The sequence below is a fragment of the Papaver somniferum genome, unplaced genomic scaffold (assembly GCF_003573695.1).
Source record: "Papaver somniferum cultivar HN1 unplaced genomic scaffold, ASM357369v1 unplaced-scaffold_125, whole genome shotgun sequence".
Classification (NCBI taxonomy): Eukaryota; Viridiplantae; Streptophyta; class Magnoliopsida; order Ranunculales; family Papaveraceae; genus Papaver; species Papaver somniferum.
Window position 1 is genome coordinate 20305460 of NW_020621603.1, and position 27464 is coordinate 20332923.

The 27464-nt window shown below is 34.4% G+C and overlaps 1 protein-coding gene, 1 long non-coding RNA gene and 2 other non-coding genes across 7 annotated transcripts; 3 read left to right on the top strand and 1 right to left on the bottom strand.

Annotated features, from left to right (window-relative positions):
* Positions 1 to 229: 229 nt before the first annotated feature.
* On the bottom strand, positions 230 to 1798 carry LOC113331398 (protein FAR1-RELATED SEQUENCE 6-like). Its single transcript, XM_026578105.1, has 3 exons — positions 617 to 1798; positions 420 to 512; positions 230 to 319 (listed from the first exon to the last, which is right to left on the bottom strand). The coding sequence occupies exons 1-3, from the start codon at positions 1796 to 1798 to the stop codon at positions 230 to 232; spliced, it is 1365 nt and encodes a 454-aa protein (XP_026433890.1).
* Positions 1799 to 24108: 22310 nt separating this feature from the next.
* On the top strand, positions 24109 to 27441 carry LOC113331227. 4 transcript variants are annotated; one of them, XR_003350813.1, is made up of 4 exons: positions 24109 to 24166; positions 25140 to 25298; positions 25673 to 25738; positions 26446 to 27441. It is a non-coding gene; the product is annotated as an uncharacterized LOC113331227 (long non-coding RNA). The 4 variants fall into 4 exon arrangements; XR_003350814.1 differs by having other exon boundaries at positions 24115 to 25298; positions 26446 to 26587; positions 27168 to 27441; XR_003350812.1 differs by having other exon boundaries at positions 24115 to 25007.
* On the top strand, positions 24500 to 24596 carry LOC113331660. The gene has a single exon (XR_003351102.1). It is a non-coding gene; the product is annotated as a small nucleolar RNA snoR26 (small nucleolar RNA).
* LOC113331647 lies at positions 24883 to 24962 on the top strand. Its single transcript, XR_003351095.1, has one exon. It is a non-coding gene; the product is annotated as a small nucleolar RNA U31b (small nucleolar RNA).
* Positions 27442 to 27464: the final 23 nt, after the last annotated feature.

A 27464-nucleotide genomic window follows, 5' to 3' on the forward strand; every position in this document is an offset into this window, starting at 1 on the left:
ACCAACTCAACCAAATTCCATATAATATTTCCAGGAAGTAAATATATTCATTTTAGCTATCCAACAGCTCTAATCAAAGTCATGTTTTAGGTACTCTGACAAGCTATTATGGCACAAAATCTACTTCCAGGAATTATACAGTACTAAACCATCAGGTTAGCGAACCAAATACTTTTTCAGTAGGTTTCAAAGAAAGAGATTTTTTAAGGCTTACCAATAAATGGTTGTACTATCCCCTATTAAGATTATTGATTTCAGCTCCTCCCAATGACTGAAATGCACCCTCCGTGTTTTGTTGAGTCAGGATTTCTTTAGTGGTCTAACAAATAAACATCTAAACGTAAAATAACTTAAGACAAACAAATTGAATACTTTCACGAAATAAAAGCATAAATAGTCAAAAGGAATCAAAAACTCACCGTGATGTTTTCTTTCTTACTACTCGTTTTTCTTTTCTTCGATGGCTGAATATTACTTACCAAGCTTTGTTGACTCGGTATTTGTTCATTGGTCTAAAATATAAATGCACATCAAAGTTCAATAACATCAGACTAATAAATTAGACACCTTCAGGACACTAAAATATAAATAGTATGAAAACGGATAAGTAACTTACATTGACGTTTTCTTTTTTCGCTTTTCTTTTGTATTGCTTAGGCTTCAAACGGTTAGTACAAGGCCTACCTTTTGTATTTGCTTGAGGAGGATTACTTACTTTTATAGCTTCATTCTCTTGACCAGAGTTGTTTATTTCTGCTTCAATACCAGATCCTTTTTCCACTGTTTCTCTCAATTGTTCACGTATCCATTTCTTGATATTACTGCACTTATCACTATCCTTTGAAGCTACATCTGCAAGTTCTGCAAAATAATCACATAGCTTCTTGTAACGTTTTTCTGCTGGAGTCAAATGCCAACTATCGGAATTTATTGGCACCTTTGTGTGTAACAACTTCACATCTTTTCTCCATCTTCTTAATATGTAATTGTCTGGGATTAGTAAAACATCATTACGAAGTAACACACATATCGCATGCGTGCAAAGTATTCCACGAAATACAAATCTATGACAACTACACTCGACTTTGCATTCATTTTTCTGAAACCATATCTTAAAGATAATCTTTTTCATCGACCAATCAATATCAGGATCAAGTTCGGGTTCAGATTTGGATTCAGATTCTTCAATTGGTGCAGTATGTTCCATATCTAGTGAAGTAATGTCTTCATTTGATGCAACCAATTCATCATCATCATCAACTTCTTCTTTATCCTCTTGCGGTTTTTGATAGTAAATTTCTTCTTGTATGTCATAAGTTTGAACCATGACTCCATCTTTGATTTCATCTTGACTACCAATTATCTCGCAATACATTTTCCGTATCAACTGATTACGAAACTCTTTAAACTTCGCATGAGTGTATAATCTTTGAATTTGTTTCTCCACATTATACGAAGTTGAGGTTGGAATAATTGTTGAAAACGATCTAGCATCTGCTTTAAGCTCCTTTTCCATTTTGTATCCCAGTGCATTATCAAATTTTTCAACGAATTGCTTCAAAGACGTTCTTGAATGAACATACCCGTCAAAAAATGCATTCATACTCTCGGATCGTTGTGTAGTCGACATCCCATCCCAAAAAGTGGTCTTCACAAAACAAGGCACCCATCGATGTTTCTCCTCGTATAATTTATTCAACCATTTATTATGTTTCAAGCTCTCATAATTTTGCAACATGTCACTCCAGTGTTGTTCAAATTCAGCTGGACATTGTGTATCATAAACAACTTTTTTCATCCTACATTTAATCCTTAAGTAATTTTTATACCTCCTCAACTTTTCAGGTATTTTTTTTCATGATGTGCCATAAACACCAACGATGTTTGGTATCCTTGAAAACTTTCTCAACTGCCCATTTCATCGCACTACATTGGTCTGTAATTATACTTTGTGGAGCGATTCCATTCATACAATCGAGAAATGATCTGAATAACCAAGCAAAATTTTCTTTTTACTCATTAGAAAGCAAGCCACAACCAAATAAAATTGACTGTCCAAGATGATTAACCCCGACAAATGGAGCAAAAGGAATTGCATACTTGTTTGTCAAGTATGTTGTGTCAAAGGTGACAACTTCACCAAATTCTTTGTAGGCTTCTCTACATCTATTATCATCCCAAAACACATTCTTCAAACCGCCCATTTTGTCAATGCTCATTCTGTAGAAGAAATTTTGATCCCTATTTTGCATGTCTATAAAGTGATCCAGAAGTGTTGTAGCATCTCCTTCGCCAAGTTCTATTTTTTTTTCTCTAGCAACCATATTCCTCAATGTTTTTTCATCATGGGGAGGCTTTCGGATCCACCACCTTCAACCGCTAATTCACCATAGGTATAACATATCTTGATTCCTGCTTTGTCGTTCACCAAAACTTTCTTCTTTGTAGCTGTGTCGATCCTTTTGTGGCCTCTTAAATGTCGAGATTTCGATGGACTATTTAAATGGTTATGTTCAAGAGCAACAACGCTTATCATCCATTTTTCATCTTCACATAATCTCGCTGAAATTTTTGATTTATAATTAGTTCTCCGTGTTGGAGGAAGATTTAACGGAGAGTCCGACACTGAATGATTCTTCCCCTCTTTCGTACAAGAATAAGTTACAAAATTTAATACTCCATGATGATCCCTCTTGCATGTTCGTTTCTTACAAGAAAATCCTGTCTTGAATGCATAACTACGGTAGAACTCAAATAAGTCATTAGCATTGTTAAATTTCATACCAACTTTTGGCAAGACAGTCTGATCACCTTGGTCATTGTCATCATCAAGTGCAGTATTGCGCTGTTCAAGTTCCTCACTATAGACGATTGAGATTCACCCATGGTTACATATAAAAGAACACATGCATACAATTGGGTTAGATTTATGAACAAAACGATGCTCGGTTATTCTCAAGCAAAATATGTGTGATTAACAAGTGAAACATAATTTCATTAGGTTTAAATTAAATAAGGAGTTTATCACCTTTTCTTAATCAAATAAGAAATTTATAAACCCTAATAAAAAAATAAATCATGATGCAAGATTAACATATAGATTACCTAGTGGTATTTTTGTTCTTCTTCAATGGTAGTTCGTAGTTTTTTCGATGATTTCAAGTTCTTCTATAGATTTCTTCTTTGGCGCCGGTAATGGTAGTGAGAATTTTTAAGATCTGATTTTGGTGTTTTACCAAATTTAGAAAACGAAAATAAAAACTACAAATATGAACACGTCAGCAAGAAAGAGAAAAAAATGAAAAGTCAAAAAGGCATGCCACGTATGCGGTGAGTTTGATGGTGGGTTAGAATAGTGGGTATATAGAGTTATTGTTAAAAAAGATAAAAAAACTTAATGTATTTTAGGCTTCATGCGATATTCACGGTGTACATGTTAAAAGCCCATAAAGGAATGTTATGTCGGTCGGTGCTCAGACTTGAGTCGTCTAACTCATCTATATGTTGTTTCGGTAGGGTGGATGCACCTCCAGTTTAATATTATTGAATTTCCAGTGTAAAAACCTAGTTGGTGTATATAGGGTGTAAAAATAAATTCAACGTTGACGAAGATTTTTTTCTTTTGATGCTAGGCATGGGCCCGTCCTGCCCGTGGCAGCGTTGATGAAGATTAATTAAGGAATTAATAGGAAAAACACTGGAAAATATAATTTGTATATAAGAGAAAAAACTGATTACAGATAATTAAATTCTCTAACAATTCAAGTGTTTTATACTTGAACTGAAAAGAGTACATTTGGGACCTACCAAAATATTACAACAATGGTAACACTAAAAAGAAATCACAACTGCCATTATGGCATTTCGAGTGGTCTATTCGAACGATCTTTGATAAAGTAATATCATATTCAATATCCCCCATCACCTCAAATTTGAAACCTCTTTCTTCCGATGACACTCAATTAACTATTAAAAAAGTATTTATCAAATCAGCTACCACATAAAACTGATTCTTATAGAGGTAAATTCGTCTCACACAAAATTCATGAGCGTCATGCAAATTTGGAGTAAGCATGAAATCAAACATTTGTTTCCTCTCTAAGAGGGCATCCCTGGCTCGATGTCAAGTTTTTCTTTCCTTTTTTTTGTGTTTTTTTTTTTTTCTTTTTTTTTTTTCCGCACTTGACTTATTCCATATTTTTCCAAGAACGTAACTAAGATGGCGGCCTGCTCGGACTAAGTCCTATGAACTAGATTTGGCTGCTAGATTAGCCAAAAAGCATTGCAGATTAAATAAATAAAAAACATTATCTATTTATTAGCACTACTTCTCTATATATATATATCGCATGTGAAGTAGTAGCGAGATAGTTTCGTCGAATGGTTCAGCGCAGCCAAAATCACCTTTTCGCAGAATGGTTTAGCGTGATTTATGTATTTTTCGTTCCGACGGCTGAGATGGTTGCGTTGTTCCGTTCAGGGCAACCTAATTCTTGTTTTCGTTGTTCCATTCAGCGCATCCACTTTTCTTTGTTCCATTACGCGCATCTAAATGTTAGATTGGAATGACTATATGACTTAACTGCCAATCTAGATGCTAGATTAGAACACCATAGGACTTAGCCTTAGTTTTAGTTATAAAATAGCTAATGTGTACACCAATTTGTTTTCTTAGTCACTTTTGGGTACGACATGTAAGAGTGGAGACGGATCCTAGTAGCACTTAGACTAGGGCCCCAACCCCATGTGACCGTGAGGTTATAAAGATTTTTGTTATAGTGGAAATTCTTCCTTGCATTGAATTTTGGTTATACTGGAAGTTCACAGTATACCATAGTATGAAGAATATATCACGACAAACAGACAAAGATTTACAATCCTCCCAAATGATATCATTGGTTGCGTCCCAGTTGACGTTAAATGTAAAATCTATATGTAGGCTCAGGTACGTTTGCAAAAGATACTGGTACAAGTTATTCATGGACGCTGATTTTATTAAAACACGCAATATTAAAACTGGAAAATTAAATTGCTTTTCTATTAAAAATCATGAAAGAACTTACCCAATATTGTTCCTTGTGAAATTATAAGTATTCATGGTAAGGATGAAGTAATATTTGTATGTGGAGCTTTTCACTGCATGCTTAAATGACCATTTATTGTCTCTTTTGATATCCGCAGACCAGTTAGCAATTTGGTGAGTTAATCCTTCCCGTAAATAATTGTCGTTCAAATGTAATCCCGGTGTGCAAATGCGCTTTTTATACACTTCCCGAATAATGTGTTGATTTTACGTTCAGGATTATTCGTTCGCATAGTTCTCTTTAATTTCTTTGGGCCCATTAACATTGAGTCTCGGATCTGGAATACATAGGATGCAGACTTTGGTTTGTAAAAAGGGCGACATCGTTACCATAAGAAAAGTTTATACTGCAAAGACAGATAATGTGAGAATGAATTCAGGTATTGCATCAGTTAGCTGTTACCACGTCCGGGTTGGTGAAGTACTAAACGAAGCCATCAAATTACTTGTATACGAAGCTGGGGTAAATACTTTAAAAGATGTTGGTGATGCTGAAATTTCCTGGCCATCATGTCAAACCATCTTGGATGAAAAGGCCGATTGCTTGGCTTGATTGCTTTATTCATTGAGTATGTTTTTACACAAACCAGTCTTATATCTTGTTTGTATTAAGAGGGATATTAGAGACAAATATGCTATCAGCTATATGAATCACGGATGCTAGTGTATGTTCTAGAGAACCTTATAAACCGAAATATGTGGTTACCTATTTGATTATGAGTTAGTTGTGCAGTGTGCTTAAATGTCTTTACTGTAAAAGAAGGTACAACTTTCATTCTAATTTGCTAGTTAATTGTTTAGGAAATGAGTTTATTCGTGTCTTCACATGACAACTATTCATGTTGGACTTTGCTATATTTGTTAGACAAATTCTAAATATCACTCTACTGATGCATGTAAGTCTTCAAAAAAATTTCGAGGTTGTGAAATCACTGGCTCTACGAAGCCAATCTAAGATTGTGATATCTGAGGAGTTCCAAAAATATGTGTTTTAAACCAGTTAGGTGCATATTAAGATCGTATGAGACACAAATATGTTATCAACTATATGAATCACAGATGCTAAAGTTTATTTTAGAGAACCTTATAGATCGATATATGTTGTTATCTATTTGATTACGAGTTTGTTGTACAGTGTGCCATAATTCAATCATTGTAAGAAAAGGTATAGCCTTCGTTCTAGTTTTCTAGTTACATTGTCAATAAATTATTTTATCCGTGTCTTCACATGACCAACGCATTCACGTCGGAATTTGGTATATTTTTTACCAGAACATTGAATATTACTCTATTGTTGCAGGTAAGTCAAAAAAAATTGGGGAAACATATTGTGGATGTGAAATAAAAGCTCCACCTAATCGAAACCAATATGAGATTATGACAACTAAAGCAGTTGCTACAAAATCTCAAATTGTTTTGCAGTTTTCGCTTGACGATGTTCACATGCCATATATTTCCGCAGGGCACAAGTTGCAACATTTATGAGGATTGTAGGGAAAATGTTCTTGCTAAAAGTAAAGCTTTTAATTTAAGAGGAAAACAACAATTACATGTAAAGGATGGGGTGGAGGTTGGTTGTTGTAAAATCCTGATTGAAGAAGTACTGAATGGGAATTTATGTCTACCCGTACGATGTGGTGTTATGAAAACGTTAGGAAAAATTATTGGAAAAATCATTCCTTAACCAAAGTATAATGTTCATTTTACCTAGTTTCCTAAGGTTAAGGTTATTTGCGTGGATTATTTGCTTTGTTAATCGAATATGCATAAACCAGTCTATCTTGTTCATATCAATTAAAAGAAGATATGAGACACAAAGATGATATCAACTATATGAATAAGGAATCCAAGTGTAAATTAGAGAACCTATACAAATCGAATTATGTGGTAACTTTGAAAAGCAACTAAATACTCTTCTAATCTTATGCAGAACTCTACCAGTAATTCTCAACCAACTTATTCATCAATATATCTACGGAAGTCTCCTGCACATAGCGAGAACCTCTGGCCAAGACATCTAAATGAGTATTTATTTTTTTATTTTTTTGGTTGTTGGCTTTTAAATCTATGTTATTAATTCTAGCATCTTCTCTTTATATGATGTTCATATGCCGTATATTTCTGCAGGAAACAAAATACGACTTATGGCATGGATCTAGGGAAAAGTTCGTTTCCAGACCTACGGTGCCTGATTAAACAATACAATGGAAAAGATCTTCCTAGTCACTCCTATGTTGTCAAAATTTACATGCGACGTAGTTCCTTTGGATGTCTGCCAGGTAGTACTAGGTAGTCCTTACCTATGGGATAGAGATGCAACTCTACACAGGAGGGAACAAAAGTATACCTTTACCAAAGATGGGGAAAGTTTTGTGATTCGGGCTATAGATTCTCCTCTTGAGGGAGCAAGCTTAATCACAGCTACTCAGGCTAAGCGGTTGGTGAATGCTAGCACAAAGTTCATTCTCCTTGTGATCCGTTCTCTTGAGGAGAAGCCGAGTATAATTTGTTTGGCATCCTTGTCTGCACAACAACAAGATGACCTAGAAAGGTTGAAGTTGAAGTACAAGGATTTATTTTCGGATGTCACCGGATTACCGCCAAAGAGGAGTGTGGAGCATGAGATCATGTTGACCAGGGAGGGTTCTCTACCTAATGTAGGTCTTTATCGCACGACCGTAGAGGAATCCAATGAGATCAAGAAACAAGTCCAGGAACTTCTAGAATTAGGAATGATATTGCCAAGTGCTTCACCTTGTGGATCAGCGATGTTGTTGGTACCAAAGAAATATGGAGGCTGGCGTATGTGTATTGATTATAGAGCATTAAACAAGATCACAATCAAGAATCGTTACCCTATACCTAGGATAGACGACATTATGGATCAGTTGGAAAAAGCTCGAGTCTTTACAAAATTGGATTTCAAATTCGGATACCACCAAATGAGAGTTCGAGAAGATGATACATGGAAGACTACTTTCAAAACCAAACATGTCTTGTTCGAATGGTTGGTGATGCCTTTTGGTTTATGTAATGCTCCAGCGACATTTATGCGTTTGATGAATGATTTGTTACGACATTTTATAGAAGATTTTGTGATTGTTTATTTTGATGATATCCTTATATACAGCAGAACTTGGGAAGAGCATCTCGTTCACGTTGAGAAGGTGTTTAAAGTGTTACATGAAGGCTAGCTGAAGTTGAACGTAAAGAAGTGTGGGTTTGGGAAGGAGGAGTTAGTATATCTCGGATTCATTGTTGGTGGTGGACAACAGAAGATTGATCCAAGGAAGGTTGAAGTGATCACTAAGTGGCCTAGACCTAGTACCGTAACTGAAATCAGGAGTTTCTTAGGGGCTTGCACCTACTTGCGTAAGTTTATCCGACATTTTTCGAATATTGCAGGACCATTACATGGTTTGACGGGAGCTAAGGAAAAGTTTGAGTGGAAGCAAACCCATGAAGACGCTTTTTAGTTACTAAAAAGGAAGATTTCAGAAGCACCAGTGTTGGCATTGCCTAACTTACAGCGTAATTTTGAAGTTGAGACCGACGCTTCTAACTATGCATTGGGAGGAGTGTTGTTACAAGATGGTAAACCAGTGGAGTACCATTCAGAATTGTTCTCAGGTGCTATTAAAAACTACACACCTTATGACAAAGAATTTTATGCTTTATATCAATGTATCAAGCATTGGCGAGTGTATCTCTTAGGTAAATAAGTAGTGGTACATTCAGATCACAAACCATTGGAGTATCTACATGCACAAACGAAACTACAACAAGCCCGACACATGAAGTGGATGTCTTACTTGATGGCTTTCAATACTCTCATCAGGTACAAGAAGGGAGTAACAAACAAGTTGGCAGATATGTTATCTCGACCTCCAATTCGAGCATTAATGGTGGCCATGAGAATTCAGCCAATTGTTCCTCAAGAGTATGCAGAGTCATACACATCCAGCAAATACTTCAAGAAGGTGTTAGAAGGTGTAAAGAGTGGTCTGAAAAACGAGTATGAACTAAGAGATGGATTGTTATACAAAGGTAAGTTACTTTGCATACCAAAAGATGGAGATCGTTTACAGTGGTTGAGAGAGGCACACACTTCCCGAGTTGCTGGACACTTTGGGATGAATAAACTCTACTTAACCTCCGGCGTTATGTCTTTTGGCCGAAGATGCAAGATGATGTGGCTAAGTTGGTTAGAGGGTGTAAGTTGTGCAGCACATCTAAACCTTCCAACAGAAAACGTGGGTTATATCTACCATTACCAGTACCATAAAGGCCTTGGGAAAGTATTTCTATGGATTTTCTTGGTGGGTTACCGAAGACCAAGTCTGGTCATGATTATTTGTTCGTTGTGCTCGACCGATTCAGCAAGATGATCGCATTAATTCCATGTACAAAGACGGTAACGGGAGCCGGTGCAGCAAAGCTCTTCTTTGAGCATGTGTGGAAGCATTTTGGTTTACCTACTTCGATTATTTCTGATAGGGATAGTCGATTCCTTAGTCATTTTTTGGATTCTTTATGGAAGATGATGGACACTAGTTTGAAGAAGAGTACAACTTTTCATCCACAAACAGACGGACAAACAGAAGTGGTCAACAGGACTATGGTTCACATGTTAAGGGGGTATAATTCTAAGCATCCTAAAACTTGGGATGAGAGTTTACCATATCTACAGTTTGCTTTCGATAGAGAAGTTCACAGTTCTTCGGGAAAATCTCCTTTCGAGACGTGTTATGATTACTTACCACCTAGCCCTTTTGATCTAGTATTTTCTAGTGACACCTCTATGGGGGGAAAGGAAGGAAGTGAACGAAAAAAGGCACAAAAATTCTTGGAGAAGATATCTCAGATTCGTGCAATTGTTGAAGCACAATTAAAGAAGTCACAATCCAGATACAAATCAAATCATGACAAGCATCTTGTGCCTTGTAATTTCGGTGTTGGTGACTTGGTATGGTTAAAGTTAGGTAAGGAACGACTGAAGGGGGAAGGTAAGAAGTTGAAGCCATTGAGGTATGAACCATTTCGTATACTCGATCAGATTGGTGACAATGCCTTTCGTCAAGATTTACCACCTTATCTAGGAATGTATTCGGTTATACATGATGAATACTTGAAGTTGTTTGAACCACCATTACTTGATGATGACGGCGACGACACTATGATCTTACCACGAGTAGAAGACTTATGGTTTGATAGAGAAGAATCACTCAAGGAAGACTGCATATTGGAGCGAAGAGTGACTAAAACAAGACAAGGAGAGAAGGAAGCTTTCCTAATTGGATGTAAAGGTCAAGTTCCTAGCAAGGCCAAGTGGTTTAACAAAGAAAAAGGGACTCTCGAGTTCCCTAACCTTCATTTTTAACTCTCACAGGAGTTCAAGTTCTTAAAAGGGGGACCCATGATACAGGTGTATCCGTACTCCTTTAGGGAAATTAGTTAACCTCAAGCTAAGTTGAGGGAAGAATCCTACTCTAAGCAGGATTCCTTGTTTAGGCAGAATTCCTAGTTAGGAAGAGTTTTGTTTTAGGCAATACTCTTAGTTTAGGAAATAGATTCCTAATAGAAATCATTGATCGGCCGAGTACGATGAAGGCTATAAATAGAGGGCTTTGGCTAACAACTAAGGACACACAGATATTAGGTACAAAAAACCTAGAGAAATCTTGCGACAATTCTTGTGCAAGCTTAGCAAACAGTTTAAGATTAATCCACTGTTAGAAGATTGTGAGCGTAACAAAGAGAGAATTGTAACCGTTTTCTTGTTCATAATCTAGAGAATATATATTTCTTCGAATCATTATTTGTGTTCTGTTTTCTAAGTTTATTCGTCTATTATTATTCTGAATTCCGCCTCTATAGTAATAGTCACCAAGGTACATAATAGTCACCAAGGTACAGAGATCAATACGTACCAAAGGTTTTACATTATTTTTTCCTCTTTTGTATGTATCTCCTAGCCTTCCCCTGCTACCCATAGTTTTGATTCTTATTATAGCTCATTCACCAACTGAATTTGTTGACAATGTATGCAAGCATGTTTTCAAATGAATATGCAGATTAGTTTTAAACAATGCGATATGTACTTAGCTACTCATGGCAGCAGGATTATGATACTAGCATTCGGGTACTATATCAAGTATCTTAAGAGAAATATTATGCTCTCATTCAGCAAGATCACGTGACACATGGTGGTTTATAGATATCATGCTTTAACTATAAAAGGTAATCTGCATCATGCCTTGGCAATTTAAACTCATAGGTTTGCGTTCGCAAGCAAACATTAAATTGTAAATTGAAATAAAATGGAAGAGCATTTATATTCTTGTGATGATTGTGTATATTTAGTTGTTCATATTGATGCATGCTTCCAGGTATTCAGTTCGTGTTGTATAATTATTGGTGCATGTTACCCAAATGCAATGGTTAGTGTGGATTTTGTCTGTGCTAATCCTTTAAAACAAAAGGTTATTAAAATTATTGGCGTGTCATATGTAGGGTGGTAACACTTTAGCCATTTTTAGGAGCACTTATTTGGCTTCACTATGTAAATCTACAAAAACAGTTTAAGCAGTACGTAGGATGTTATACTTCACATTTCTACATTGCATCACTGACATTGATATGTTATTTTATTTATTTGTAGTTGTGTTGGGAGATGGTTTCATCACTTGACATATTCCAATTGTGAACACAGCTGGTCCAAATGTAAATCAAGTTGTTTCCTCATAACAGAAGCCAACATATATGTTTTTTACATGTGCAGAATTGAAGGATATCAAGACTCTATTTACGCCAAGAAGTATAATCAGTTCTATCGTGAGTGTGACATCCTAGGGACAGTGGATTTCATATTCGGACAATCAAGTACAATCCTTCAAAATTATGTACCTATTGTTGAAAGTTGAACAGAAGGAAAAGCATCACAACTACCGCAGATGGGAGAGACACTTAAGATGAAATCTCGAAAAGGCTAAAATGACTTCTCTTCTTACTTTGATCTCCCATGGTGGAGTTCCTTCTCGACAATTGTGGTGATGCAATCATTTATAGATGACTTTATTTCTCCTAAAGGATAGTTGTCGTGGAATGAAGTAGTACAAAATATAATTGAAATAAAACAAGAAAAAACTCGATAATGCATTCATATCATAATTAATGTATTTATTATGTACCTCAATAATAATACCTAACTTAATAATTGTTCTTATGCAATATGATTTGTTTATTTCGTATATATACATTTTTTGGCATATGATATTTTATGAGTTTGGACATTTCATTAAAGACTAGGCTTCTGTGTGTTCAAACCATCAGATATTAATTTGGTGAATTATTATTTGTTGGTTAAGGTTCAATATGGGAATAACTTTGTAGATGTTCGTGAGGACTTCATTTCTGAGGGTGATATTTATGATCAACAAAATTCAAATAACTCGTATCTCTCTTACTCTCTCCCAAATGAATCTGTCAGAAAAATCAACCTCATGTCGTCTTTCGATCAAAGAAACCCTCGGTCGTTTACACAAATTCTAAGTTAAATCATTTTGGTAATAAGTGTACATTTCAATTTTAGTGTGCAACCCTAATTCTTCTATCTTTTAAGAACAATAAGATTTATTCAGTTATAAACCCTAAGTAAACCTTTCTTTTCAATTTGGGTTTCTTGTTCTTCTAACTTTATATCAAGTTACGAGGGGTTCAACTAACATGTTATCATTATTTTGCAGGGGTGTAAAAGGATATTCATAAAATTGTGGGGTTTGCTCCAGGATCGAACTTTTGCTCTACTCACTTAGTTTTATTTATAGTGTTTCCCAGTTTTATTTCTTAAAGGATTCTATTTAAGAATCAAGATTCTACCCAAAAAATACTCATGGATGTTTTAGATAATGTAATTTTCATCTACCACTGAATCAAGTTAGGATGATTACAATACAATAACCCAACTTTGACAGGATAGTTGTTTTATAAGGTAGTGTTTACCTACATTTGTTCATTATATGATAAAAGTTACATTATATTTTGGTCTTTTTATAGAGTGACTCGAGGATAAGTTGGGTAATATTTCAAAAACATGATAGCGTAAAAGGTTCACATATGTTACAAACTTTTCCCTTTTCATTACGTAAAGTGTGAAGATTACAAAATTAGTCCAACCTGGACTATACATTCTAACAACTCTCAAAACTAAGCATAACTCTTAAATGTTTACTTCAATGGTACCTCATAAACGAAAACTACTAAACTTTTGAAGTCGATCTATAATCTTAGTCCTACTAAAAAAAGCGAAGCTGAAATTACACAAATATAGGTTCTCTTAGCATCAAAATATGATGAGTATATTTTAGTGATTTCTTTGAAAGTTGTGAAGTTCCAAGTTTCTAAATTTCTTTCTTAAATACTAATACACATTATAATTTTATTTACTCCTAAACAATAGAAGGAGAACCCATTTGTTGGAGAGACCTTCTGGAAGTTGAAGTCACATCTAGCTTTCAAAATGGGCCAACAAGGGGTTGCAAAGGTGGATATCCAATTGTCGAGAAGTTTGGAATCAAGTGTTAAGCCTGAAAAAGCGGGGGTACAACAACCTCACCCGATATTTCGATTAGCAATCTGTATGGACAAACTCCGATATACTTTCAAGAGAATCAACTAGACTCAAACTTAATAAAGTGTATCAAAGAGTTATATCTCTCTTTCTCGATTCAATTCGTACTCAAGCAAATAGTAATCTGCGAGTCTAATTGAATAAAAGAGAAATCACTTGAACGGTACCAAAGACCAATCTTCAAGTATCAATCAATTTCAATCAACAACCAAAGGTCGGATTTCCAATTGATTGATTCTAACGCACAACCTGTGATATTTCAATTATATAATAAAATATAATGCGGAATAGAAATAACACAGACACCCGAATTTTGTTAACGAGGATACCGCAAATGCAAAAAAACCCAAGGACCTGGTCCAGATTGAACACACACTGTATTAAGCCGCTACAGACAATATCCTACTACAAACTAACTTCATTATGTATTGTAGTTGAATCCCAATCAATCTCATATTGATCCAACGTACAATTGCGCTCCTTATGTCTCTGATCCCAGCAGGATACTACGCACTTGATTGCCTTAGCTGATCTCATCCACAACTAAGAGTTGCTACGACCCAAATTCGAAGACTTTAATAAACAAATTTGTATCACACAGAAAAGTCTACGGTAATAGATAAATCTATCTCCCATAGAAATACCTACTAGTTTTGTTCCGTCTTTTGATAAATCAAGGTGAACAGGAACTAATTGATAAATCAGACTTATATTCCCGAAGAACATCCTAGTATTATCAATCACCACACAATGCTTATATCTGTCATTGGTTATATAATCTAAACTCTCATTTCAACCATTGAAACATTCTTAGAGGACGTTATTATATAGTTGTTACTCACAAACTATTTTTCGTCAAAGCAAGCAATTTTCAAAGTGATTGAAACGTATCATGACTTTCGTCACTAGGTAAAGATGAACTTGGCCAAAACAAAATCTTACCAACACATATTTCGAGAAATAGATAGGCGAGATAAACTCGTCTCGAAATAGAAAATGTGTATAATCAAAGTCTATATAGTAAAATGACTTTTGTCTCAAAATATGAGATACAGTAGATAGACTTTTGAGTGATAGATAAGTTCAAGTCTCTACATACCTTTTAGTCGATGAAGTTCCACCAGTTACTTGAGTAGTCCTTCGTCTTGTATGATGATTGTCATGGAGTTCTTGAGCTAAACTACACTTTCTATCCTAGTCCGAGACTTAGCTATAGTAGACTAGAAATCAAGACTTACAGTTTTGATCACTAGCATTGACAAACATGCTTGAGATAGCAACGCATGCGAGTTTGACCAAGCAATGCTCTAAAAAAGCCACTCAATGAAGTTGGTAACTTCTTCGAAGACTTGATAGTGAGTACCAAAGAGATTTTTCCAGACAACAAAAGCATAAGGATATGACATCATATTAAACGTTATATCCTCTTCAGCGCTTTTGCATAAATTTCTGGTAGGGTCAATATAGGTGAGGATACTAGCAATTTTAGCATTAGCGGGAGGAATTCCATGCACACATTTCCATATGAACATTTGAATAGAGGGAGAAATATACATCTTCCAGATATCTTTCCAAGACGTGTTGATAGGATTATCTTTGTATTTGTCCTATATTTTCTTATCATGAAAAGATTTGACTGTATAAATCCATTTGTCATGAAGTCCCAAAACAATAATATATTTCTCTTAGATGTTGAAGATAGTATCTTGGATAACAACTTGATCATCTTGGAATAACCAGAGAGAAAGAGTGTCAGTATCCCGTTCCCCTATATTATTGATGACTTAGTTGACAGTGGTTAGATCATTAGGGCAGAGATGGTACTTTAGAGTGATGTTGTTTTTTGTTGTGTATCCATTTGTTTTTCGAGATTCTGTTTTTTTAACAATTCCCCACTTGTCATTTCTAATACTTCTGAATATTTTTAACTCCTTCTAGTATAACTTTACAGACGCAAGAGTCAGTTCTTTTGGGTTTGGTACCTGTTATGATAACTTTTTGATCTTCAAGGTGATTTTATTTCATGGTGGAAGACCATAAAGAATCTGGCTCAGTGATGAGTCTCCGTGATATTTTAGTGACCATAACATTGTTGAAAAGTTCCATGTTTCTGAATCCAAGACCTTTGAATTCTTTAGGTTTGTAAACTAAATGCCATGCAATGTAGTAGATGCCCTTAGTATTTTCAGGATCTTTATTCCAGAAAAGTCTTGTTGAAGTTTGTCTATGTCCTGACAAGTCTTCTTAGGCAGTTTGAAACGGTTAATCTGATAGATACTAGAAGTGGAAGTAACACTTACAATCATGGTGGCTTTACCATTTGGGGTAGATTTTCACTTTTCCAACTTGCAATCAGGGTTGAAAAACTTGTATCTTACCTTTATTGGTGTATAAAGGGGAGCCCGAGTACTTATCATTAATATCAATCTTTTTGACCTTCATGAAGAGACTTATAATGTCACCAATTTCAGGAGCAGTGTTTTGGCTGAAAACAATACCGGATTTTGAGAAATTTTACCATTTTCTCAGAAGAAGAACTGAAATTACTGAAGATTTTCACCAAGTTCTTGCTTTCCTGCAAGTTCGCTTTACAAAAAAACATGCACTCATCAGCAAATAGAAGATGGCTTATGGGATAGGCTCCAGGACATATTTGAGTACCATGTATCAGACCAAGGTGCTCAACATGCATGGGACTTTTAAAGAGGGATACCATACTAAACAGGAACAAATAAGGAGATAGAGGATATCCTTTTCTGTTATATTCAACAACATGTTTATTGCTTCAGAAATAAGATTTAATTTGCAACATTTTAATGTGTTATTTTATATTCAAGAAATTACCTACTATTAGTTTAAGGATATTGCTTCAAATCAAATCGTTTATCTTTGTACTCAAAGTAATAATACTTCGAAGTAAATAATATGTGGATAAATACTTTCTATAGCCGACTTAATTATTATATATGTGTGCAGAAGATTTTTGCACCGAATTAGGATATGTAAAACACAATAAATACAAATTTACTTTCATTTTATTTCTAAACCACACGTTCTTATACCGTAAAATTTTGCCGATCCAAAATTTTATCATTGGTAGAAGTTTGAAATTTGAAATCACCTAGGTCAAGTAGTTTGAAATTTTCATAACATTCATAATGGTAACCTAACCGATCGCATATACTTATATACTTCTTATTTCTTAAAACGCACAACTTAGTTATGTCCGACCTATCTGATTGCGAACAGTTAATAAAAAATAATGGACATCATTAACAATTGGTTAAGGCTATTAACTTGGACATGGACGATTTTGATTTTAAGTTTAAACGTGACTGGTAGTTTTTATTTACAAACAAATTTGATCAGTCAAATAATGAAGAAAAAAAAACTAATCGTCTAGTCAAAATTGATTAGTTTAGACGTTTAGAAACGAAAATAGATTACAAATAAGTAGGAAATACCAATTAGTCCTAATAATAAGATATTAGAGTTAGTTTGGTCCAGTTGACCCATTCAATTGTCCGTTTGGTCCTTTTTTAAAATATATATTGTTGTTTGGTCCTAGGGTGGACAATACTCACGCGGGATGGCGTCATAAATGATGTAATTTTTTTATATTCGCAGAAATACCCTTTAATTTGGGACTATATATATATAGAAAAAATCAGTAGAAAGTATCTCATTTCCATATTCACTTTCTCTCTCTTCTTTAGTTTTAGATCTAGTTTCTCTCTTCTCTCCATTTTTTTATTTTTCAGCTGCTGATTATGAAGATGATGATGAACGACGAAGGTTTTTGGTTTTTTCTTTTATGTTGATGTTTTTGAAGATGATGATGAAGACGACGAAGATTTTGTGTTTCTTCGTCAATGTTATGTTGATGATGCTGCTGCTGTTGAATACGATGAACATGATGAAGACGACGATGATTTTGTGTTTTCTTCATCCCTGTTGCTGCTGCTGTTGAAGATGATGAAGACGATGAAGTTCATTGATCAGAATGAAGTCGGTTTCTTCTTCTTTAGCTTGTTTCATTGTTTATGAATATTTGATTTACAGAGATCAATTTGATTTTCCGGTGAGTTTCATTTAATCTTTATATATCATCTTTTTGTTCTTTGATTTTTGTAGATCTGTGTTTTTGATTAGGTGTTCATTCGAAAAATGAACTCCGTTTTTTTCTTCATCATAATGAAAGTTTTGTTATGTGTTCACTCGAAAAAATGAACTCTGTTTTTTGTTATGTATTAATTTTTAAGAATGAACTCTATTTTAGTCTTATTTTAGTTTTTTTTGATTAGGTGCGAACGAGTGAACTCTGTTTTTTGTTCATAATAATGAACTTTGATTAGGTGTTCATTTGAAAGAACGAACCCTGTTTTAATTTTGGTTTTTATTAGGTGTTCATTTGAAAGAATGAACTCTGTTTTTTGTTCACAATAATGACAGTTTTGTTGGGTGTTCATTTTAAAGAATGAACACTGTTCTAGTTTGATGTTTAGTTTGTTTTGTTGTGTGTTCATTAAAAATAATGAACTCTTTTTTTTGTCATAAATAGTGGAAGTTTTATTGGGTGTTCACTTTAAATAATGAACTCTGTTATTTCCCCTTTTTTTAAAGTTGTTTCATCAAACAGAATGAACTAAGATTTACATAATTAGGACCAACCCCTGATAGTTCATCAAAGAGAATGAACTCATGTACGAAAATAAGAGGAAGTTAAGAGTCCATCAGAGAGCATGAACTCAAATAATTATAGGAATAGGAGAGTATGAAAATTAAAGATGAAAAAATACGGAAGGATATTTTTGTCCACTTAATATTTTTAAATAATTATGGACCAAACATGAAACGACTTTTTCCGCTGGACCAAATAGTCTTGGAACCACCTAAAAAATGACCAGACGATTATTTCCCCTACAAATAATTTATATTTTGTACAATGACAAAAATAACAAAGTAATTTTGAAACACAATAGATAATTCGATGTCCAGGCCCCTAAGATATCCCTATTCCACTATGTATGTAAAATGGCGTCTCCCAAAATAACTTTTATTTAGAGCAAGCACTATGATAGTCACATCATAGAGAATCTTTTACAATGCGGAGAATAAAACCATTTTTTTTCGCTATCTCCAACAATGTTATAAATAGCGAAATTATGACGCCCAAAAACTCAGTATCCGGTCCAGTTCAATATCTGTTTAATCTTTTTACTTTTGAAAGTTATTCTGGAATTACCTATACATACCAACTTTGTGACTTTTCTGCTTCCATAAGTCAAAACCAACTTTTGGAGTGACATCCAAACATGCTACTAGGACTTGTCAAACTTTGTCCACTTATGATGTCACACAAAATAAAAAAAGAGACCTTTCTGCTTCCGTAAATCGAAAATCAACTTCTGGAGTGACATACAAACAGGCTACTAGGATTTGTCAGTTTCGACCACACTTTAAACTTTGTCCACTTATGATGTCGCACAAAATAAAAAAAGTTTAGATGATTACAAATCAGAAAAAACCCAAATAGCCAGAGAAAACGTATTAGAAGAAATGGAATCAAACCATTAACTGATTAGTGGAAGGTAAGAGTAATTATTTTCTAATAATATTAATCCCCTTTTGCAGTAATCTTTTATTCATAATCCGCTTTGTTGTGTTTAGTCCTTCCTGTTTCTGATTCGCTTTGACTAACAATTGAAAAATTGAAAATTGGTACGGTATGAACTATCTCCCAATCGAAATTTTATCGAATATATTATCTTGTTTACATGTTGATTCAGTTTTAGATTCCAAACTCGTTTGCAAAACATGGAACCATCTCATTATGGATCCCTCATTTGTGCAAACTCACCTGGCTCGCCGTAAGTTATCATTGCCTAAACTTGACGAAATCAGGATCTATCTACTAATGCTAGCTCATGTGAGATTGTTCGGTCCGGGTTCCTTTTGTTAAAGAATATTGGGGATAGACCTAATCTTTTGATTGGAGACAAGAGATTTATGGATTGCAACCTTTACTATGTCGAATACAGTGTGGATGTTAAGAACAAGTCTTATGAAATTAAGAATATAAAAATCATCATTCCTCCCATTAACTAGACCAAGTCTGAATCGGAACTCCTGACAAATCTTAGTTCTTGCAATGGTTTGATTTGTGCTAATATGCGTCACCGTAAGCTGAATAGCCCTATTCATATATATAATCCAGTTATCAGAGAATATGTTTCTCTTCCGAGATACCCAATTGAAGAGAAAGTTAGTACACATTGGATGGTGAGTGGGTTTGACTATAATCAGGCAACTGACGAGTACAAAGTTGTTAGAATCTACCGGAAATATAATGATGGATGTTATTTTCAAGTGTATATTCTTTGCAATGAGAGTAATGATTGGAAGGAGGAAAAAGAAATCCCTCACCCGTTATTTCGTAATGGTGACTCATATTCAAATGATTTGCTTGTAAACGAAGAGATACATTGGCTGGATAAGGAGGCGTCAATGATTACTGCCTTCATCTTAGCCGATGAAACATTCTACTATTAGCAATTCGTATTATGTTCAATCTTGTGACCTACCGGTCCATGATCTTGATTTGGCAGGGTGAAAGTGTAGTATATCTTCCATGTCTATTTGATATTCAATCGAGCAAAAAATCTTAGTATACACCCACAAAAATTTTGTAAGAAGGAGTACGCAGAAACAAAACAGCATGTCATCCCACATTTTCCACTTATGCTATAACATTTTAAGCTATACGTTTAACTCTCAAGTTAACGTTCAATGAATAGAGAAGACTACATATGCAAATAATAAGCTAGTCTTTCCTTATAAATATTGTTGCGACTAAAAATAAAAAAAAATATTATAAATTTGTAACCATAATTTAAAAGAATGTAATAAATTTAATAAAATAAATTATGTTTTAGTTTAGATAACGAACCATAATTTAAAAAACTAACAAACCTTATTTAAAAAATTAAAAAATTTAAGAACAAAAAAATTGGATTCATACTGTTATTAATGCATATATGAATATTAGTCGGACGGTGCTACGACTTGAGTCATCTAACTCATCTATTAGTCGTTTCAGTAGGGCGGATGCACCTCCGGTTTGAATTTGCAGTATAAAATAGTTGGTGTATATAGGGTGTAAAAATAAATTTAGTATCGATAAAGATTAATTAAGAAATTAATAGGAAAAACACATGCTAGAAAGAAACTGGAAAATAGTATTGGTAGAAAAGAGAAACACAAATTATAGATAATTCTCAAGCAATTCAAATGCTTCATATTTCAACCGAAAATAAGTACACTCCAGACCTATAAAAATATTATAACAACCGTAACACTAGAAGTGCAACGCAGATTCCATTTTTTTCCCCAAGAATGTAACTAAGATGGTGACCTGCTTAGTTCTAGTTATACAATGGTTAGCGTGTACACCAGTTTGTTTTCTTTACCGCTTTTGGATACGACATGTACGAGTGGAGATGGTTCCTAGTATAACTTACGCTAGGACCCCAACCCAAGTGACCGTGGGTTATAAAGATTTTTTGTTATAGTGAAAATTCTTCCTTCGATTGAATGTTGCTTATGCTGGAAATTCATAGTATACCACAGTATGAAGAATATATCACGAGAAATATACGAAGATTGCCGATCCTCCCAAACAATATCATTGGTTGTGTCGCAGTTGTTGTTAAATGTAAAACCTATATATAGGTTCAGGTGCGTTTGCGAACGACACTGGTACAAGTTATACATGGACGTTGATTTTGCTAAAACACAACATTGAAACTGCAAAATTAAATTGTTTTCTATTAAAAATCCTGAAAGAACTTACCCAACATGATAAGTATGTATTAAGTTATTCATTGTTTTTCTGTTCATAGATGATGATACGGGTCCATATTTGATTGAGGCATGTATTAATTTTTTCAATTTCGATTTTACATCAAAATTAGGGTTTTCTCAATTTCATTTTTTTTTTCTGTAAATAAATTAATATCATTCAATTTATTAATATTTTCAAACTACCAATTTATTCGAAACCAGTGATTCGTTGACACTGTACATATAATTATGTACTGTATAGGCCTACTTTATGCTTGAATATGATCATATAGTACACATAGATATGTACTTAGGGAAAAAGTGATTCGTTGATGTACCATACATATCAATATATACTGGATAATGATATCTACAGTTTATACTTGAATACTAAAATAAATAAAAATGAAGTTTGTATTTGCATAATACAAATCAATATGTACAGTCATGTTTATACTATTTTGTTGATTATTGTCAGTATAAGAAATATGTATAATTTGATAGTCATGTTTATACTCGTTACGTAAATGTTTTAAAATGCTTTTAAATGGTATAAAGTTTACGAATATTCCATGTAAATTTTATTAGTAATTATTAATAAGGGTATAATTGTAAGAAATAGTTAAAAATACTCCTCTCTCCTCCTTGCCTTAAGAATTGTGCAAACTTGAACTAGATCATCTATTTTGGGACGAAGGGGGTACATGTTTATAGTTCTAATTTTACTATTTTGTTGATACCAATTTATTTCTGCTTAAAACCCTTATTTATGATTGAATAAGTATCAACACATGTCAATATGTACTTGGATAGTTAGAATATTGTTGTGTGTATGATCCAATAATATATATTGATATTTACAATGTAAAATCCTCTTTTATGCATCAGTACATGTTGATATATACTATTGGATTCTTAGATTATATTTGTATTAGATACATACCAATATGTACTATGATGTAAACAAAAAAATAAAATGTAAAAATAATACGTTTTGACAGTACGTTTATATATGTATAATGGAAAATTGACTTTTGACGGCACATATCCATCTAGCTTGAAAACGTGACTCCATCAGAGATCTTAACCAATTCACAATCTTCATTTCTAGACCAGATCTCGAGAAGGGAAGGGAAAATACGAATGACTTATTATTTTATATGAAGAGTATTATGGGAATTCATGAAAGAATCCCCTACACACGTGTGTGTGATGAACCAGTGACAAAAAATTTTGGTAACATAATGACTTTCGTCATTAGGTGAAGATAAACCCGATCAAAGCGAAACGATTTACCAACACATGATTTCGAGATATAGATAGGCGAGATATACTAGGCTCGAAATATCAAATGTGTATGATCCAGTCTATATAGCATACGACTTTTGTCTCATAAGAAGTAGGAGATAGAAGAGATAGACTTTTGAGTGATAGATAAGTTCAAGTCTCCACATACCTTTTTGTTGATGAAGTTCCACGGTTCCTTGAGTAGATCTTCGTCGTTGTATGATGAATCACCATGAAGTCCTTGAGCTCAACTAAACTATTCTATCCTAGTCCGAGACTTAGCTATGTAGACTAGAAATCAAGACTCATAGTTTTGATCACTAACATTGACAAACATGCTTGAGATATGATTTCGGACTATCGAGTAATGTGAGTTAGATGTAGGATTTTCCATTAAACGGGTCCTCTAGATAGGATTAACCAGAAATTCCTAGTTAAATCAATCCTAAACTTATAGAGACCCAACTTTTATGTCATCTTGACAAGAAAAGACCACTCAACTCTATCAAAAGTTCTAGATATGTCATTTTTAGGCCCTCGATCCACCAATTTGTCAACGAAAAGTATGCATCAGTGCCGGGCTATATGCGAGTTCCGAGTCTAGTTAGCAATTCGGGATTCGGCAAACGTACAGAACGACAAACGTACGAGTATTATACGGTTTTGTAAAACCCATATTCGGTCCAAAATTCGGTCAACAGAACGTGATTCGCCAGTAATTCAGAACGGCATACGTACGTGTATAATTCGATTTATAAATGTGAGTTCGGCTCTGAAAATTCGGTATCTATATAATAAATAATTAGTATTTATAAGGTCGTAGACTAATTTTTATGCATACGTGTGAGTTATTTAAAGAAAAAATAAACGTAATATGATGATATTAATAATATATACAATATTAGTCATCAAAGAGGACGTGGTATAGTGGTTTAGATCTCTCTCACCTTCACCTTCAAATCTCTTCTGTCATTTTTGTTTCATAAAAATTACAACAACGTATAATATTGGGCCGTGTATGCTTGGGAGGCAGTAAAGCCCAAAAAATAGGGTCTTTAAAAACATAAAAGCTAAAGAATTTCTGGCGAATTAAGCGGACGTATCATTCGGGATACGTAAAGTTCGTGAACGATTCGCGAATAATCCGAAAATATCACATAATACGCGTCTTGGGTTCGGAGTTGCAAACGTACGCGAATAAAACGGTAAAATTCCTGGTACGGTTTACTAACTAGGGTTCCGAGTACCAACCCATAAAGACACAAATCTACTCTCCTCTTGTCAGTACTTTCTCGAGCATTGGCCGTTCACCTCAAACCTGGAAGGTGAATCTCTAAACTCACAAAACCTTTAAACCCAAACTTTGATCTCAGTCGATCTGTTAAACCCTAGTGAATCAACTTTCTTGTTTACGGCGCCTATGCCTCTCTTCTTTTTAAGTTTTTCTTCTATTCTTTTTTTTATTCTTTCTCGACTCTGATCACATCGAAGTTACTTTCTCTGCAATTGATTTTCTTCTTTCTTTTTTTCTTTCAGTTATGTGATTTATTTCTGGGTTTTATTTTTCTTCCGATTATTAGATCTAAACAACACTTGTGCATGGTTGTTGTTAGAATCTTGTTGTTCCCTTGTTCCCTAAGGGCACTTGAGATAGACAGACAGCATCGATGATGGAGAAAAACCTTGTAATCATCCTTGCACTTTGAATTTTCATAGTGAAGAAAACTAATGGGGAAATATGAGTCTGAGATGCTTCTTTGCTTTCATTTTGGGCTTGTGATTTTTATATGAAAAGGAAAAAATTTCAATCTGTAATTTTTTTTTATTATTACCTGGATCAGTGATGTTTAAATACTGCGTTATCTTCCTGAAAAAATTCCTCCAATGAGGATTTTCATTCGATGACAAAATGCCTACTGAGGTCCCTTCTTCCTAAAACTGATTTTTTTTTTTTTGCTTTTGGTTTGACTTCATGATTTTGAATGTGTTTTATTTGATGTTTCACCTAATTTCAAGTTGCCAAACAACTTTGTATGGATTTCAGTTTGATGATAGGTATTGTCGCCCCAGTCTTACATGCATCAATGGTGCAAGATGGTGACTGACTTCAATTTCTGATTCAAATAATTACATAAGATACTATCTAAAAGTCTTTAACTTGTCTAGGTATTATCTACTAGCCCACACGTTTTAGAAAGAAGTTTGGAAAACCATATCATTATCATTCGTTTTTCCAATTTCATCAAGAACATTGTTGGCACTGACCCAATACACATATTTTGTTTTCCGAACTCTTAGGGTTTAATCCCGTGGATTTGAATGGAAGATTGATATTCAATAGGTGTTGTGAAACTAAGGTGTCCCTCAATCAAGTATTGTCAGGTTCTTAGTTAACCAACCATGGCCACGTTCGATTAGCAGTGGTAAAATTTGGAGAGATCGTAGAAGATATTAAGGGTATGGGTTTTGATCCTTACAATATTTAATTTCTTTGTGGTATATATGCATTGACAGTGATAAATAAATCGATTTAGGAAAGTAAATTGAATGCTTACAGGAAATGGGATTGGTCCGAAGATCAAATTCAAAATGCATTTGAAACATATCCTACCCGTATGAAGCTATCTGTAAAGAAAAGCATGTCTATAATGGATTACCTTGTAAATCAAGTGGATTTTAGTCCTTGGCTTGTTGCTAAGTGTCCATCAATTTCATGCCTGACCCCTTTGTTTTTTTAGCTTGGAGAAGAGGATTGTGCCGAGGTGTTCCATTTACCATATATAAGTCTCCAAGGGTCTGATAAGGAACAAATTTTACTATGTACACTGCAGATGAATCAGAAGTCTTTTTTGGAGAAGTTTGTGATCAAGTATGAGCAAGCTCCTGAGCTGTTGAAGGTATATCATAGTTCACTAGTTGTATTCCTTTATTCAGTTAGTGACATGAAATGTGCCGTAGATAATCTGAATTTCTAGAACTCAAGAGTTTACATAGTATTTACTTGGCCCCTTTGTTATATTTTCCAAAATGGAAAATATGGCTTTACCAGTCACTTACCTGTTATATATCGAGAACCGAGATAGGTTTTTGCTGGAAAACTCTTATGCTTCTTTCCACTGGGTAAATTGTTGAGGAACTTAGCAGAGTAACTTAAAGCTACATTTGATGATTCTCTATTTCGTCCATGGGTTGGTAGTTCCTTGATGCTTAGCCTCTATGTTTTCATCCATGGAAAACATTAATAGATAAATATTTATCTTAACTGCTTCTGCAAGATAATCCAGTTACTTACATAAATGAGGGTACTGGACTACTCAGCTGAAGCGGACTCCTCATTTTTTAGAGCCATCTAACCTTGTCACCCATCTTATGACTGCTTTAGAGTTTAACTAGTCACTTTTTCAGGAAATTGAATCTTCTGCACTTGACTATTCAGTTTTATGCAGTAAAGCGTTTTGGTCATGGGCATAATTTTAGTATATCACTTATTCATTCTAATTCATACATAAATAAACAAAGGCATCTGTATGCATGTACTTATGCCAGTGTAGAATTTTATCTTCTTTAAAGTTGGTCTAACATATTTAATTCCTTTTGAAATCAGATTTATAATCAGGCATCCATTCGGCGTGTCTCGGAAGACTCCCAAAGTGATGAGTTAATCTTTGCTGCCAAGCAAGTCGAAACCTAGCTACTGGCTCGCTGAAATTTGTGTGGGTGCAGCTCGAGATAAGTACATTGTCTTGGTGTGTTTTTACTTAAACCTTGCTGTCTATGAGTTCTATCGTAGCATATCCAAAGACACGTATTAGGCAGATAAGTGCAAACGAATTGGACGCCGCAATAAGTATTTGAATTCCTTTATTCAGTTAGTGGCATGAAATGTGCAGTAGATGTCTTATTGTAAAACATTTATTACATAGCCTTTACTTGGTCCTTTTGTCAATTCCTGCTTCTCCTTGGCATGTTAGGTGTCTGTATGCTTGTTCCATTCTCTCCAAAAAATAAAATATGTGTGTACCTATCACGTGCCTCATACATGTTGACATGAAAAGAATACATTGTGTAGGTAGTAATTTTCTAGTGTTTAACAACTCTACTTATCTAGAACATGTGTACTGGATGACAAAATTTTGGCTGTAAAAGTAAAGGAATTTAAGTACAATTCAGGAAAGATACTTGTGGTTTGTTGTTCGGTTTTAAGAAATTTAGTACAATGTGTTTGCAATGGCAAGAATCAAAATGTGACATAGTAATTAAGATGGGTGCTTGTTTGAGTACTTACCTTTTGTGTTCCTGGGAAGCTCATATGCTTGTTTCATCTAGGTGAATCGCGGAGGAGATTTGCAGCTGAACTTAGAACCACATTGGATCATTCTCTGTGGTACATGTTTGATCCATGAATTTGTAGTTGCTGGATGCGTAGCTACTTTTGTTGTATCCATGAATTACTTTAAATAGATAATCTGCTACTTGTGTTGTATCCATGTACGCGCATATGCCTCTCTTCTTTGAGGGTTTAAAGCAAATTGGTAACCTATTTTGTTATTGTTTCTGGACTTCGATGCCATTGAAGTTATTTATTTGTTTTTGCTTTCAATTTTCTGGTGTTTCTTTTTTTTT